This window comes from Chelonia mydas, chromosome 13 (assembly GCF_015237465.2).
Source record: "Chelonia mydas isolate rCheMyd1 chromosome 13, rCheMyd1.pri.v2, whole genome shotgun sequence".
NCBI classification, from domain to species: domain Eukaryota; kingdom Metazoa; phylum Chordata; order Testudines; family Cheloniidae; genus Chelonia; species Chelonia mydas.
This window is the reverse complement of record NC_051253.2, coordinates 10,234,673-10,251,827: the sequence shown is the minus strand read 5'-3', so window position 1 is coordinate 10,251,827 and position 17,155 is coordinate 10,234,673. Positions and strand designations below refer to the sequence as shown.

Below are 17,155 nucleotides of genomic sequence, written 5' to 3'. Positions count from 1 at the left end.
CTCCATTTCTTTAGATTCGCATTGTCCTTGAAACTTTGCAGTAAAAATGTGATCACTTCAAAAAAAGTCTGTTTTGCAATTTAAAAATTAATGCATGTAAATGTTTTCTGTATTAAATGTCAGTAACGTAAAACTATCCTATTAGTCAAAAAAAGCTCATTAACCCTTGAACACTATAGCATATGGGGACTATTATGCTGAGTGAACTGGAGATTCCAATGGATAAAAAATTGACAGATTGTATATGAGGATGGGAAAGGAATAAGCAAGTTTGCCAGAGGGTGAGAGTAGGTATGGTCAGCCTTGAGGGATAAAATGCAGATCTTAGAATAATTTTACAGATGGAAGGTGGGTGAGGTATTCCCTCACGCATCTTGTCTCTCTAATATCCAGGGACCAATACAGATATAATTGCAAATATAATTTTATAGGTATCCTTGTTTGCCAGTAGGAGTCCTGTTCAGTTTTATCCAGCTGAAAGCTTGAATCTGAAACAAGGCAGGATTTAGAAAAAAAAAGGATTTAGAGGGGAAAAAATAGAGATCTGCAAGACCACTTTTGTATCAGCACAAAACCTGATAAGACCAGTAAGTATTATGAAGAAAATAAAAGATGAAAATGGATTATTCTTTTCTAAAAAGTGAAGTATTGATTACAAACACAATGAGATCACAAACACAAGCTTGCTAAAGTATGAATTAGGAAGAACAGATAGTATAAATATGTTAATTACTTTTTCTGCAGCAACATTACACCTTTTAAGAGAGTCAGCTATAGAAGATATATGTGGTCCAGTATGCTCTAGATCTAAATTCTTTGTTCCACTCTCAGTTATTCTGTTAATGTTATTTTTTTCAGAAGAGCTCATCATTTGCAAAGGCAGTTTAAAGCGGGCCTTGCGGGGAGTTGCTGAAAACAAACCAAAGACATTTTAATTTTACTTTTTCCCAATGGCATCACAACATTTAAAGGCTGTTTCTCATCACTACATTCATTTAATAAAGTTTTAAACAATTTTAACCTAATTCTGATATCACACAAGTGAAAATCAAAAATTATGCCAGTGAAATTACGGAAGCTACACTACTGGATAAGAAGATAAGGATTCTGTGTACTGAAAGAGGCATGAGTCTTGTGAAAAAGAGTATGTGATCATGAAATTAAAGTCTTTATCATAATGCATATGCAAAGAGAAGTCAACTAAAGGTAGCATAGGCAACCTTAATTCTGGCATTTCCTAACTTTAGAATGCTTGGCTTTGCAACTTTATTATGCTTTTAACTTAGCTTTTATGTTATACATAGTATGAGGATACTGTGCATTTGACGGGATTCTGTGAGAAAGCTACATCAATGAATGTTCCTCAATCACCCTCTCCTCTCACATTTCTCCTGTCACCCTCTCCTGTCCCTAACCCTCTCCTGTCATATTTGAGCTCTTACTGGCCTTTCTCCTAAGCAGCTTCTGTGTAAAGGGAAAGGAGCAAGTGATGGCAGCCTGCTAAAGTGGGTTTGCCAGTGAGAAGATGATGGTGGTGAGCCAGGAGTGACTGGGGAAAGGTTCTCCTGCACTTCCTCCTCTATCAGTGATTCTCTTCTGAAGAGAATGTAAGCAGTTCTAGACCTGGTTTCCTCTGCCCAGACCTGCAGTTCTCCCGCACCTCCTCAGTCAGCAAGATAGTCAGATTGTTCTTGGAGACAAACAAAAAGTGCGAGGGAAAAGGTGCTACTGAATGACTCTCACAAAGCTGGTGATGTGCCTTGTCAAGAAGACAAGAGTAAAGTTTGGTTGATTGGTGTACAAATGGGGAAGAACAGAAGTTTCACTGTGATTGCTGTAGATATTGTAAACACTGTGATTCCTGAGAATGCTGCCCAATATTATTTATGAAATGCCACTTATTTATATTTGAGTTTCCTGAAAATGATACTTAATATGCCAATGAAGGTGGAAGAGTTCCTTACAATTTTCACTTCAGAATCTCTTCAGGGCTTTGAGTAGTATGGCATAGAAATTTAAGGATTATGCATTTGCTGGGGAGATCCCATGAATAACATTTTAGCCTTGTTTCCATCTCCACAAACATATAGTTCATGCCTGATTGTGGTAACATAATGCAAGTTTTTCTATAGGAAGTGTTAAATACCAGTACATAATGCCTCAGGTAAAGAAATTAGTTTAAATTACAAGTAAAGTACAAAAACTATTTTAAACTTATTTTTAACATTAAACATAAATATCAACTTACACGTATTGACAAATACCAATGGGCTCCTCAGAGGCAATCCACCAGTACCTGGGACAATCACTGATGCTTCAGACACTTTCCTTTTAATCGGTGTAGTAATCTTGAAATACATAAAAAAGGCAAACAATACATTTTAATACCACAGCTTAGGACACCATGGGTTTTTTTTTTTATATTTCTTGAAGTCAGTCAATATTTTAACTATCAGTGACTCAATTTTTGCACGCTGTGCTGATGGCAATGTGTAAAGTTTTACTTCTCAAATATTAAGAGAATAATGTGACATAAAATAATGAGTTTTAATTAGCATGTAATTTGTAACTGAGATCAGGAGTTGGGATTTTCTGAAGTAATTCAGCAAGGGTCAAATCCTCTTCTCAATACATAACACAAGCACATCCACAAGTAACTGGATGACTACAAGGAGTTCCACTGGTGTCAGAATCCATCAAGTAGGCTGTGATGCAGCAGTAGAGCCACTCAGTTGCTATATTTGTAACTTTAAGGTTGCAGAACCACTGTGTGGAATAATGACTAGTGAACCCATGTACTCACAAATTCACTGATTCTGTTCCTCCCATGGCCTAGCTTACAGTATCCCCTATGCACAGGAAGATACACACAGAGTTGTGCTCTGAGTACACAAGGGATGCAGATCCTCTTTACAGACTTCTCACATCCTCACCTAGAGTTGCATTCTGTGTGTGGGTGTATGCATGCACAAGTGTATGTGTGTGAGAGAGACCTGACTCTAGTGAGAAATGTTAATACTGAGGGTTTTTAACAGACCAGCAAGGGGTTAAAATATACTTAGACCTCCATCTACCACAGGAGACCCAAATATATAAAAAAAATTAAGAAAACATTCTAAAGATCCTTCTCAGAGTTGCAGGGGGCCTATTTAAAAATAACATTTTATATTTTATTAATTTTTAAACCAAAAAGTTAAAAATTCAGAAAGATAGTTAACCTTCAGTTATATAGCCTAGTGATAATTAGTATTAAGTTAAGTGCCAATGTTGGCATGAGAACAAATGAATATAAACTGACATCAACAAGTTTAGGCTTGAAATTAGATGAAGGTTTCTAACTGTCAGAGGAGTGAAGTTGTGGAACAGCCTTCAAAGGCTGTGAGGGCAAAAAACCTAAGTGGTTTCGAAACTTAGATTGATAACTTTATAAGTCACATGGCCATTTTGCAACTGCTAGTAGCAAATATCCCCAACAGCTGGAGATTGGACACTAGATGGGGAGGGTTCTGAGTTACTACAGTGAATTCCTTCCCAGGTGTCCAGCTGGTGGGTCTTGCCAACATGCTGAGGGTCTAACTGATTGTCTTATTTACGGTTGGGAAGGAATTTTCCCCCAGGTCAGATTGACAGAGACCCTGGGGTTTGGGTTTTTTTTGCTTTCCTCTACAGCATGGGTCACTTGCTGGTTTAAAGTTGAGTAAATGGTGGATTCTCTTTAAGTTGAATCCTTTAAATCATGATTTGAGGTTTTCAGTAACTCACCCAGAGGTTATGAGTCTATTACAGGAGTGGGTGGGTGAGGTTCTCTGACCTGCAAAGTGCAGGTCGTCAGACTAGATGATCATGACTGTTTTGTCTAACCTTGAAGTCTATGAACTGCAGTGTAACTACAATATATTAATCATGGCTCTATAACCGAGAATTTAATTTAATTTTTATTTATGCTAAACTATTTCTGTTTTGATAAACATACTTACCTTAGATTGAATATTTTTGCAGTTCTCTTTGTTAGTTTTTTTATTCTGATTCCTTTGTTGTACAGGAAGTTTTTGTTTTACAGACTTATTGGATTTCCCTTCCATTCCTGATTTTTCTTTCAAGCAAGGTGACAATTGACTTTCCGGTACAAGAACCTACTCAGTATTTTGGGAAAAATGACATCACATGTAATTTTAACATATTATTTTAAAATAAATAAAAAGCGCACAATTCCACAAAACCTTACTTAAATAGTAGCCCTGTTAATGTCTGTTAAACTTTTCACATGCAGTATGACTAGACAAGTGGGAGAGTTTGCAAGAACAGGCCCTAAATAATACTGCTGGGTTCATCACTGCTTACAATCTTTTGTATGTAACTCTGGTCCACCACTGTCTTCCTACTTGCAAGGCGAGTAGGGGTTTATGTGGAACATGGCACGAAAAGGTGATGGGAAAAATACAGAATGAATTGTAGGAAGGAAATGGGGCACTAAAAACTCTACTCAGATTGGTTTGCTTTCAAAGTTCCTGACTTAGAATGTTTTAATGATTTCCTCTGCAGCTCCCCGCCCCCCCCACATTCACTACATCCGTGTATTTTGGCCTTGTCTATTCTAAATTTTCCTCCTAAAATTTCCCAGTGATGTAGGTCCACTCATAGTAGCAGCAGCTACTACAAATAATGCACTGGTGTCTGCGAGTGGTACCCACCATATTTGAATAGACCTGCTATAAAAGTGTTAGACAACCTAGTTGTTAAAATGCCAGCCGCTTCTTGGAGCCCCGTCTATAGCATAACTCCCATCATTGCTGCCACTGGAGGGAAATTTAAGGAGTGTGGAAGACTAGTGGCTCCAATTCTGGAAAACACTTAAACATGTGTTTAAGTGCATTCCTATTCAGGAAAACGTCTAAATGCTATCCTGAATATGGTTATGTATAAAGTTTCCTGAATCATATTAATTGTTATCATAGCCACTCAGTGAGTTTTCTTTGCATAGATTTTGTCTAAATAGCTTTATGATTTGTATGTTGCTGGAGCTTTTTGAAAAAATAAATACAAGATTTCTATTTAAGAAAACAAAATAAAAGAAGTTTGTTATGTTAGTTATTTATCTATCTTCCAACCATTTACTATCTGCCTTAAAAGCCCATCTGTTCTTATGATTTATAACAACCAAACTGGCTCATAAGCAAGAGAATTGCTGGCTATTGGAGAACATCAACATAAGAGAAATACCATGTTAAATGTCTTTAGGTTTGATCATGATGACTACAACCAATAGAGAAATCCATCTAACAAAATGCATCATTTATGACAGCCTGTCTCTTCTCTCAATGGTGTAAGGCCCCTGAAAAGACACATGATTTGGGGCTGAAAATCCCCATGATTAAAATAATTTTCCAATCAGTACTGTGTAACGTACCTGTGATCCACTTTCATCAAAAATTATATGAACTGATGTTTTGGCAACTGATGTGGCTTGCTTCTTGGTAAATCCCTACAAAACACAAATAATTAATGTAAAATATACATTTGTTCTATCTTCTAATCTTTCTCATCTTTTTCTATATGAATCACAAATAAAACATTAAGTTCGTAGGGTTATATAGTCCTCAATTCAGGTTACTCCCACATAGGGGAAAATATTTCAACTTTGCACCAGATGAGTTTATTATGAATTCTTCCATAAGACGGAGTTTAGGGAAGAGCAGTTTGCTAATCCACACAAGTAACAGGGAGTTAAGTTCTTCAAACCAGCAAATCTTAGGATATCCAGAGGCACATGGTCATCTATGTGGAGTCCCACAATGGCTCTGGGTCACAGAAACTTCTGGCTTCCTGGGAGCAAATTCTCCTGCCGTAGTGCAGTCAGTGATTCCTCTGGAAGCCACTGGTACTACAATTCCCCTTATGGGATGTTCCACATCATGGAGGCGGGTGAGGTTTATTAATGTCCTACTAAAGAATGCACTATCATGTTCCCAGAAAGCCTGCTACTTTATGGGAGAGGTGATGTAGGCAACATCTGTCGTACCATTCTTTCTCTTTCCCAACTCAAGGAACCCAAATCCTACAGAGAGACTTTAGCAAGGTTGAGAGGGAGCCACCAAAGCAGCAGTGTTTCCTACCGAGGCTCCCCCCACCAGGATTTGACTGCTTTCATTCCCTCCATCTGCAGAGAAGGATGGGACAATATGGTCCATGATTTGTATGGCAAGGTTGTTGGTCCACATTCACTTGTAAGAAATGTGGTACACTGAAATACATGACAATGAAAAGAATGAGAATGAAATTCAGAAGGAATCTCTGGAATCTTTAGAAAGGCCTTTTCTTATCTAAGAAAGAATAAAACAAAAATGGACAAAAAATTTTCACCACAGGAATTCCAAATTCTTGTTTGTATTTAAATAGTCTGTACAGTCTATGAAGCCGATTAGGTAAGTTAGACAGGAGGCGACCCTGTTACATACTGACTTAAACTAATTCTTTGGTTTAACATTAATTCAGGCCCAGATTAATAGAATGGAAAAAGGTCCCTCCCTGTTCAAAAACCACACACATTTATTTACCGAGTTGCTAGTTTGCATGCACAATTACTGGGGTTGTGCTCATAACAGTGGTAAATGCATGGCAAATACACAGTTAAATGTCCATGTGCATGCATTCGCTGCCTTTGCGTGCATCCAATAATTGCACATACATCTTTTCAGACACATAATACTATAAATCTTCGTCTCAACCTCTATCATGTCCAATTAAACACAAATTATAAATAGCCCACTAAATTCAATTGCAGTATATTTTAAAAGCTGTTAACCCTTAACAGAAAAGCTTATAATAGAAATGCTGGAGCATCTATTGTGAAAACATTAGTAAGCATCTCAATACATAACAAGTATCAATAAAGAAACCATCTTAAAATAACAGATCCACAGCGAAATCATTTTTTTTTCAGTTGGACAGAAAATGCTGAAAAAGGAAGAAAATTTAAGTCTTACCTTACATTTATTTGCACCATAAACTTTTCGGACCACTTCCATGATTTTCAAGACAGGATCAAAATATAGGAACATTTGCTCCCCTTCTTGATTACCCACAGTTACTGGATTTTTTAGAATTATTGTTAGTAACTTCTTTGACTCTCTTTCTGCACAAAGATGAAGCATTCATTAGTCTTCAAACACTTCTTGTTTAGCACTTGAAAGAACATGAAACTCAGTTGAATTCTAGAGTTATCAATTTGCCTACCTGCTGCTCTCTAATCAAAACTAAATTGGATTATATTTAAATGAAACAATTCAAAGTTCAACTGTATGAAAAATAGTTATTTTTCTAAAAAATAAAGTACTTTAAAAGATATTTACTGTGTTTTCAGGCTAATTAATAAGTACTGTAGAAAGTATGGTTTAATTCTTTACATTTTTTATAATTTTCTGGAAAACGAACCAGATTCTTCACTGCCTTGCAGTTTGTGTAGTTGGTAACACCTGGGTAAAATGACAAGTGGGTGTAAAATACTGACAGTGTTGTACATGAGTACAGATTTCCAATCTGATAGCATTTTGCACCCATTTTGTAAAGGTTTTAGTGACTAAAAGGCACTGAAGAAATCAAGCCCAATAATATTTATATTCCCTGTCACAATAATTATAATAGCAGAACAAGTTAATTTTATTCTCCCAATAAAATCCTTGCAATACCATTATATTTTCCAAAATTTTGCAATAATTTCATAAATCAGGATTCGAAGAGTTTTATAATTTATAATGCATCACTCTTTCATGCTGTGGGCTTTTCCTTAATATATGCTTATAAATAATTTTATAACATTTTAAAATAAGTCAAAACTGTATATTTAATGTGCATGTCCAAATATAATTAATTACGCAAATCAGGTAGATGCAAAGAAATCATAATTAGCCACTTGTGAACAGTCACCCAAAATATGTACGCAGCTGTGGTAACTGCACAAGGAAATTAAGCAGAGCAACTGCGCAACTAACAACAAATCCATATAAATGCATAGGTTTGAAGTTCTTGAAAGCAATGAGAATTCTGCTCATTTAAGAACTGAGTAAGGACTTTAGGATTTCATCCAAAGTAACTCAGAATACCAAATTAATTTATAGTTAGGAAGACAGAATAATTTAGGAGTAAAAGAATACATTCATGTGTGTCAGTACCTTCAAGACTGTACATTTCTACCTCTTCTTCAGGTATGCTGACTGTTTCCCATTGTTGATCCTCAAACAAAAAACAAGATGTTTTGAAAATAAAAACTCATATTACATTTAATTGATTTATCATTTAAATATGCATTATTACAATTATTCTTTAACAATAATATCCTGAACCATCAAGACATTTGTGACACAAAATTTTTTATTGATATTTCAAATCCATCAATTCAGAACAAACTGGAATGGATGTAAAGAATGTATTCTGAATGAAGGAGCTGAAATGCAGAAACTAAAATTCTATAAAAGGAAAGGTATTTCTCACATCTGAACTCTCAGACTCACCAGTACAAAAACGTATGATATCTGGCAACAGTGTGAGATAGTATGGGGCAAAGGACAATAAAAGAATAAGTTCAGGAGAGTTCAAAGTCTCAACAGTAACACATCTAGTGGCTGCTGAAACAGAATAGCTAACCTCTAACAAAGATAAATGAACAAACGGAATTCTAAAAAGTACTCTTAGGATGGGCTCTCCCTTTTCTGTCCAGGAAGCCATCATAAGCCCTACTTGTGGAAAATAGCTTATCTCTTCAGTATGGTAGGCCTCTGAAATACAATACTCAGTCCTCCTAGCAATGAAGGATTCCCACATTTTCCAAAAATTCTAATACAAATATATGTGACCTGCCAACATTTTACAAACTCTTGCAATAAAATGGAAACATCTGTCTAATATGAAAAGAATGCCATACAGTGTAGAAAGCACTCGCCTCCATCTGTGCATAAGAACAAAGTAGAAGTATGCTAAGTGAACCAAAATGCATGCAGTATTCCTTAAAGATCACTCATCTGTCAGTATTAATCTCAGCCTATGCCTCATCAATAAAGCTAAAGTGCCCACCCCCGGGGTCCTACTTGGAGTACTGCAGATGTGCAGAAGAAGTGAATGACAAAATTCGTGAAGCGCATGGAAACTAAGGATTTGAGCGCAATCCTATTACTCTGGAAATTAGGGGCAATCCTATGAGGAACAACATCTTTATCTTGCAAATGAAGAACAGATCGCTTGTCCAACGACATATACCTTAATACTTCAGCTGTATCTTTCCCAGACAGATGATCACTTTAAATAGGCAAATAAATAAAACTAGTATTTCAAGGAAGGTCTGAACAAAACAAACACTTTTCTGGACACATTCACCATCATATGCCAAACTGCATGAACCCTATGTGGAATTGTCAGAAAAAAGAGGCATGTTGCAAAGACAGTGGGTATGTTTACACTGCAATGAAAAACCTGCAGCTGGCCTATGACAGCTGACTTAGGCTCCCGGGACTTGGGCAGTATAGACTTCCAGGCTCAGGCAAGAACCCAGGCTCCAGCGCCTTGTGAGGTGTGAGGGTCCCAGAGCTTGGGTGCCAGCCCAGGCCCGGGATCTGGTACCCTCCCACCTCACAGGGTCCTAGAGCCCAGGCTCCAGACTGAGCCCAGAAGTTTATGCTGCAATGAAACAGCCTTGCAGCCAGAGCCCTGCAAGCCCGAGTCAGTTGGCATTGGCCAGCCACGGCTGCCTAATTGCATCGTAGACATACCATGTGAGATTTGATCAGGATCATCTCAGTTCAGAAAAATAAAAACTGGCAGCTTAAACAGAGAAATTAAAATCTATGTTGAAAGTCCTATCATACTTCCATCAAGAGGTGCTAAACATATTGCCATACCAAAGGCAGAAATGACTTGGTTCGTGGGAAAAAGTTGCAATTACTGGGTCAACTTTAGGGTCAGACCACTATGGTGCTTTTGGGCAGTTATACAGTTTAGAAGGAAGTGGATAAAAAATAAATTGCTATTTTGAAATAGGAGTAAATCAAAGATAAATTCAACTCCTATCAGTAGATTTATCCATGTTTTCTTTCTTTTGAAATAAAGTTAGACTGTCATTCACCTTTTTTCAAGGAAAAAAGAAGAATAACTGAGTGTACTGGTCATATGCCTATTCACCTAGAGAAAATCTTGAACTTCCTAAATTCAGAAGCCCCATAATATAAAAAATGACTTCTGATGAAAACACTAACTTAAGCAGCAATTTGAGTTTTCCATCATATAAAGGGCTTCTTGTATACCTAAAGCAATAGCTGAGAGGATTAAAGCCATCAATGAAAGAATATGGTTGCTAATTTATTATCTCCAGGATATGCTGACTTTCATTTGAATGTTAGGAACCCTGTGGATCAGAACTTGAAGAGCAGAAGTGCCCACTCTGACTCCTTTGGTGTGAGTGATATTTCCAAAGATGAAATCAGAACATCTGATGCAGACCCACTCAGCAATGAACAGCTGCAAATTAGATTCAGAGGGAAATTCTTAGTTTTAAACAGCCTGTAATTTTTACTATGCTGAAGATGTACACATCTAATTTGAAAAAACATGTAAGGGATTTAGCAAATGAAAGAATCCCAACTGAAGTTGAACTGATGTGTTATGGCTGATCGATCAGTAATGCCACTGCCTATCTGAAGGAGGACACATAAAACAGATTGTCAAACAACTTAGGCATAGAACTGCACAGGAAATTGTGTGTATAAACATATTACAAAATGTGGGACACAATTTCCAAGTATGTAAAAACCTCATGGAATAATGCTGTAAATTGGTACTTGCAATCCATTTTCTCTTAATATTTATGTTTTAAGAATAAGCGACATACCATCTATGTATTTCCACTTAGCACTTATTTTAAAATGAACTGTACTGGTTTGCAATACACTCTCCAATTTCACAGTAGTGCTGAGAATGTCCCTTTCCGGGCGAATTGTTTTGTTTGAAAAAAAAAAATAAATTTTTTTTTCCATATGATCAGGGAAAGTGAGCTTACTTCATCATCTGCTGCAACATAGAAGGATATACTTCGGCTACCAACATTAAAATCAATCCAAAATTCTTCAAGATTTTCATCCAAAGGTATCTGTAGCTAAAATATATAAAAAATTAACTTAGAAGGAACAGGAGGTTCCCAAAACAATGTATTATAACACAAAAGTAGGTAATTTAAACAATTTAAACAAACCTTAAATACATACAAGATGTCTGTACAGCACTTTAAAATAATCTTTGTTTTACTCTCTGTGTATTCCAATTGTTCTCTACTTACAGACAGAACTATACATTAGTTGTATTAAGGGAAAATCTATACAATTCACAATAAAGTTGTAATTTACCTCATGTTTATCAAGGATTGCTGACAAACAAGGATATGTAAAAACCCTATAAGAAAAATACTTAGTAAATCTTTTTGCAAAATTATGTACATTACTTTATACCTAGACTAGAACAACATAAAAATAATGGGTTAGTTCCTCTCCCCGCTGCCAAAAAATTCTACTTCAGAGAAAAAGAGTTGAAAGCAATCAGTGTGACAGTCAAGGAAGGTGGACTATCCAAAACTTGCCCTCTAAAAAGTAAAAAAATTACACGTATGCATGTCACAGTCTCTGGGTTGGCTGCTGTTGCGGAGATCCTTTCTTTCCCTCTCCCCCAAGTGCATCTCTAGTGCCTCCACTTCTCTTTGGGATGGGGCCCCATGACCCAACCACTCTCTGACATTGTCTTTGGGTTACATCCTGCCCCTGGTTGCTAACCATATTACTTAGCTGGCCCAGTGGGCTTGGCATCTGGAAGGGTTTTCCTCTGGCAGCCTCTGGATAACAACACTATGTAGTGACACAGAAGCAGCTTCTCCAAAACAAAGTATGATTTATTTTGCCAAAAGGTACACAATGCTTAGAGAAGAGGACTAAAGTAACAAACGGTCCTGCTTTGAGCAGGAGGTTGGACTAGATGACTTCCTGAGGTCCCTTCCAACCCTGATATTCTATGATTCTATGAACAAAAAGACCTATATACATTGTCTTATCCATGCTTGCCATTCCGCTTGAGCCCCTAGGCAGACATGACTTAGCTTTGGTGTCTCCCATTCTCTTGGAGATCAGATTGTAGCCTGCTTTCTGTTTGGGGAAGGAGGGAGGTGGACTAGATGACCTCTTGAGGTCCCTTCCAGCCCTACATTTTTAAGGGTCTATGACCCTGGCTCGCAATCGGTCTCTGCCAGTCTGCAGAACAAACTCTCTGTGTCAACTTCATGGCATGCTGACCACTCCCCCAACCCTTGCAGTGGAACCTTTTCAAGTGGTCAGGCCTTTTGATCTTCCAGGGTCTTTGCCTTGGCAAACAGCCCAGTTGCCAGAATCGGATCTGAAGAGTCCCTCTTCACGGCTATAAATCTGGCTATTGCATTTGAGAAGCAGCTCCTCACTGAGGCCATTGTTTTATCTTTCCTGCCTGGTTTCCTTAACAACTCCTTTCATCTAACTATGCATTCAGGCAGGATACTATGACACAGATACACTGAAGGGCATATGATAGTTATAAAAATATAACTACTTTCCAGTTTTCCACAATGCACCCTCATAATTTAAGCAAAAACAGAATTGGGCTGCAATAATTTTAAAATAAGAACTGAATAGACCCTTGATGTGAGTGCATATCACATAATCACTGAACTATCCTGCCAACTCATAAGACTAAAATGACATGTGGAGTACCCTCAACATATATATATTTCTTCACCTCTGCTAGGTCCGACCTCTCCAACAGGTATCATCCTGGACTAGTACATTATCTCAGTCTAAAGATAGCCTAAATAAAAGGAATCATGGGATAAGTGATATATAGCCATAGCCATATTCTCAGTTGATGTAAGTTGGTGTAAGTCTATTGGAATCAATGATAATCTGACCCACAGTACTTAAGAGAGCCACCTTCTTCCAGGACTAGAAAGTCTAAGGATCTTGCAATAGAGACATAAAGAATGTGATTGCAGACAATGCATGTATGACCTTGTTTCCATTCATCTTGCGCCAAAGAGAGAGAACTGAACACTTCTGTTTCTTATTTCTTAGTTATTTTTAAAAACGGTAATACTCTTTGTATGTATTTCTTGTAATAGTTATTCCCTAACAATCCTAACTTTAAGTTATCTTTTTTTAAACACACACTTGGGAATTTTATAAACCCAGCATCTAGTTATAAAAGATAACAGATATATAAAAGAACATATACCAAACCTCTCAGTATTTCTCATTATATTTGCTATTTATTGACTCTAAAATGTTATAGTTGTGCATGGCACTTTGGCTTTTTTTGCAACAGAGTAGCATCCTGTTCTTCTGCTAATATTATTATAGCTCAGAATTCATTAACAAAAAAGAGGGGGGAGGGGGGGTTCAGACTTTTTCTTTCTGAATAGTCATTCGATTCCAAACAGAAAATTTCTTTCCTTTAGCAATACTCATTTACCTTCTTTTGTCTCCAAGCATTCCGTTCACCTGGTTAAGAAATTTTCTGCAGTCCTATTAAGAAGCAGAGCACCTTTAAGTAATGCAACATTTTCTCTCTCTGAAAATAATTAGTGCTTTTTTTTGACTTACTGTTTCAAACTCAGAGTCCTTAATTCCTTTAAATGCATTGGTCACAAACTCCATTGAAAACCACTGGCATGCCAGTTCTCCTCTTTGTTTTTCTGATGTCATTCTGCATAAAGCTTCAGTAATGGCTACTTGCAAGTCATAGTCTATAATACATTTTACAGGACAGCATTATTAAACAGAATGCCAAGCTTAAAAGTTTATATGTAGGAAACAGATACTAATATTGTTGAACATAAGGTCTTATATAAAAAAATCAAAGCTATTTCAACTTAAAAAGAAACTAAAGTACACTTTAGATGTTCTTACATTGATATTAAATAAAATGCCACCATATAATGCAGTGATGTCCTACAAAAAAGGGCTATAAAGCTGTTAAAGAAACTACGATTCAAAAATAAGTATTACAGGCTAGATCCCCAGGTGCACCAGAACAGCACTCAACACACATGGAAAGTGAGAGCATCATAGGTGGCTGTATACCAGCTTACTGTCCACCAGAAGTTGTTGGGAGACAAACTAACTCTCAAGGCTGCTCTAACCTGTGCTGGCAGATAATGGTCCTCAAAGGTCCACACTATATCAATTCATTTTGGAACTTCTATGGTATAGAAGGCCAGGAGGGACTGATGGAGCATTACATATATTCCTAAAATACTCCAAATGCTTTAAAATTTCTAAATGTATATTAATATTGCATATGTGCCATTTTAAACTGCCATTCTGAAAAATACATTTTTCAGATGACTGAATACTACTAGTCTTGTCTTTTTTTATTGCCAGGCTTTTTAATGGGTATATAACATCAAAATAATTAAACAGTTTAATAATGAACCTTTTAAGTGAGGTTCTGTGCTTACCTCCAGCATCTAAAATTCTCTTTCCCATATCATTCCTGTGAAATAAACAACGTAGAAGATTCAGTTTGACCCAAATAAAATGGCAATGTAAAAGTACATAAGAAAAGCTTATATTGGCATCAGAGAGTTTAACTTTCAAAATATGGAGTGAAATCCTGGTCCCACTGAACTTATTAGTAGTTTTGCTATTGACTTCAATGGGGCCAATATATATTCTGTGAAACAGCAGTGTTTTTGGCTCAGGATAAATTAGTAATTTTAAAATATAGGAATTTACTGGCCAAATGTTTAGTGAGCATCCTTAACTGTGTGTGAAAGACCTGTAGATGCACCTGTTTTGTTCTAAGTCTTTGGGGATGGTGATGGTGGTGAAGAACTGTAGAACTCTCCATGCCTCCCCCTTCCCACTCCACACATGGTGTTACTCCCTGTTCTGTTTGAGAACCTGGATTGTATAGAAGATTTAGATTTTCAATCCAAACCTCTTCCTCTGACATGCTGCTGGGGCTCTGCAAAAAAAACTTTAGAGCCACTGTAAATTTCCAACCCCATGTCCACCAGAGGAAACTGGGAGAAGCCCCACATGCTGGAGATTTTTTTAAAAACAGAAACAAGAAGAAAACCTGTAGTTGAGGGAAGAAATGAAAGGCAATTCATTTCAAATCCACTTGGGGGAAGTGTAGGGTGGGGGTGACCTAATATAGTAGTACCATCCCTCCCCATGGAGAGGGTCTTCTCATATGAAAAAGGTGCTAGTAACTTCCTTCTCTCTTCCTCATTCCACTCCTCTGAAATCACAATATTTTTTCCACCGACTCCATGCATCTTTCTTCAAGGATGACAGTTCCACTTCTGTTTCTGACCTGTCAGCCTGGAGATTTCTCTTTTGGCTATGCAGACCTTTCAAGACATTTCCCTGGATGAACAATCTACCCTCCAATCAGTGCATTCGTAAAGACTCCTAAGTGATTCCCAAGAACCAATTATTTTAGGACAATCAGGTGAGGTGGACCCTAACTATGACTGACAGAAGGGCAGATTTGAGCATCCAAGGAAGGATTACCTGCATAGACTAAAGTGCAATCTCCATCTGCTACGTAGTGATAAAGGCAATCATGGATTGAATAGAGCCTATATTTGTACAGTTATAAATGGCTCCAATAAAATAGTCAGGTGTAAAAAGTTTTCTTCACAACTATGTAAACAATATATTCATGTCAAAAAGTATATTAAAGATTAATTACATGACAAGCAACATTTCCTTCGTGGAAATAATTTTTTTTCTGGCTTCTCGAGGCATGGTATCAAGCATTGAATTAAGTTTTCTTACAGCCTAAAGATAGGGGAAAAAAGAATATGTTTACAAAGAAACACACTATTAAACTTTTTTAATAGGTTTTTAAATTATTCTCTCATTACATTGTGGGCTTACAGTGATGTAGGTTTATAACATATTAAGTAGAAAAGAACATGTTTAAATAACTAAAGTTGTGACACAACGCAAAATAAAAAAGTGACAGGTGCTGATCTTAGTTACACTAGTGTAAATTCAAAGTAACACAATTGGACTTCAATTAATTACATTAACACGGACACTAATAGAAGTACTTAAAAGGCCAACATCCTGACCTGTTGATGTAAATCAGGGTGCCTACAATTCATTGCTGGAGCAAAAATTACCTGCAATTTTTATGGATGCAACAAATGCAGGCAATTTGAATCCATAAAAAACGCTGGACTTTTGAAAATTTAGTCCTTAATGAAGAGTGTCTTTCTATAAAAGGTAATGATTTTATAATAGTTTCATACCCAAGGAATGAAATCCTGGCCCTATTAAATTCAGTGGGAAAACTCCCTTTGATTTCAATAGGGGCACGATTCACCCAAGATATTTTATTGACATGAACGCATACTATGTATAATACTGTATACTACAGACACAATTTATTAACCATTTTTCATTAACAGACTTTAAAAAAAGATACTTCTGGCAATTTCAATATAGCATATTATTTTATATGCTTATCACTATAGTATTTGTATAACAAATAGCATATACTTTGTACTTTATTACCTAAAATGGAAATTTTAGTCTAGGCAAGTAAACTTTCGTACATTCTTAGAGAGATGGCAGGATCATTAAATGTTTCTACAAATATTTTGTTCTTCCCCTTTTCACAATATATGTCTAGCTAAATTACTAAGGAAATTCACAACCTTCTGTTAAATGCCTACTAATAAAAATGTTGGTTAAATTTTTTTTACCTCTTGCTGAATATAAATATTGATTCTTACATCAGCAACAAGGGTACATATTCTCAGTATAAAGCTTTCTAATGTTTGTATTTTACCTAATCAATTAAGAAAAAAAAGTTAAAAAGCAGTTTATCCATGAACTGAGAGGTTTTGCACACATTAGTTTTTCAACAATATTCACAAGTCTAGCATTATTATATATCCAATAAAAATGTTTTTATTTACAAATGAAAAAATCCATATTAATCATTCCTTTCCAAAGTCACATAAGACCGCTGATATTTAGTGTACCGACATCCTAAATTCCATATATTGCAGTTAAAATGCAAAAAGAGTGGCTGCTTACCTTATAGATGAGGTTCTTTGAGATGTCATCTGTGTGGATTCAAC

The 17,155-nt window shown here is 36.5% G+C and overlaps 1 protein-coding gene across 1 annotated transcript in view; it reads right to left on the bottom strand.

Annotated features, from left to right (window-relative positions):
- Positions 1-17,155, bottom strand: part of SYCP2 (synaptonemal complex protein 2) — a 66,127-nt gene that overhangs the window by 37,178 nt on the left and 11,794 nt on the right. Inside the window, exons 7-19 of the mRNA XM_043527293.1 lie at positions 16,775-16,860; positions 15,754-15,842; positions 14,510-14,544; positions 13,653-13,795; positions 13,522-13,574; positions 11,385-11,430; positions 11,042-11,137; positions 8,169-8,229; positions 6,984-7,132; positions 5,408-5,482; positions 3,978-4,133; positions 2,249-2,348; positions 734-909 (exon numbers count right to left, since the gene is read on the bottom strand). Coding sequence (XP_043383228.1) covers positions 734-909; positions 2,249-2,348; positions 3,978-4,133; positions 5,408-5,482; positions 6,984-7,132; positions 8,169-8,229; positions 11,042-11,137; positions 11,385-11,430; positions 13,522-13,574; positions 13,653-13,795; positions 14,510-14,544; positions 15,754-15,842; positions 16,775-16,860 — 1,265 coding nt within the window. The remainder of the gene's footprint in view (positions 1-733; positions 910-2,248; positions 2,349-3,977; positions 4,134-5,407; positions 5,483-6,983; positions 7,133-8,168; positions 8,230-11,041; positions 11,138-11,384; positions 11,431-13,521; positions 13,575-13,652; positions 13,796-14,509; positions 14,545-15,753; positions 15,843-16,774; positions 16,861-17,155) is intronic.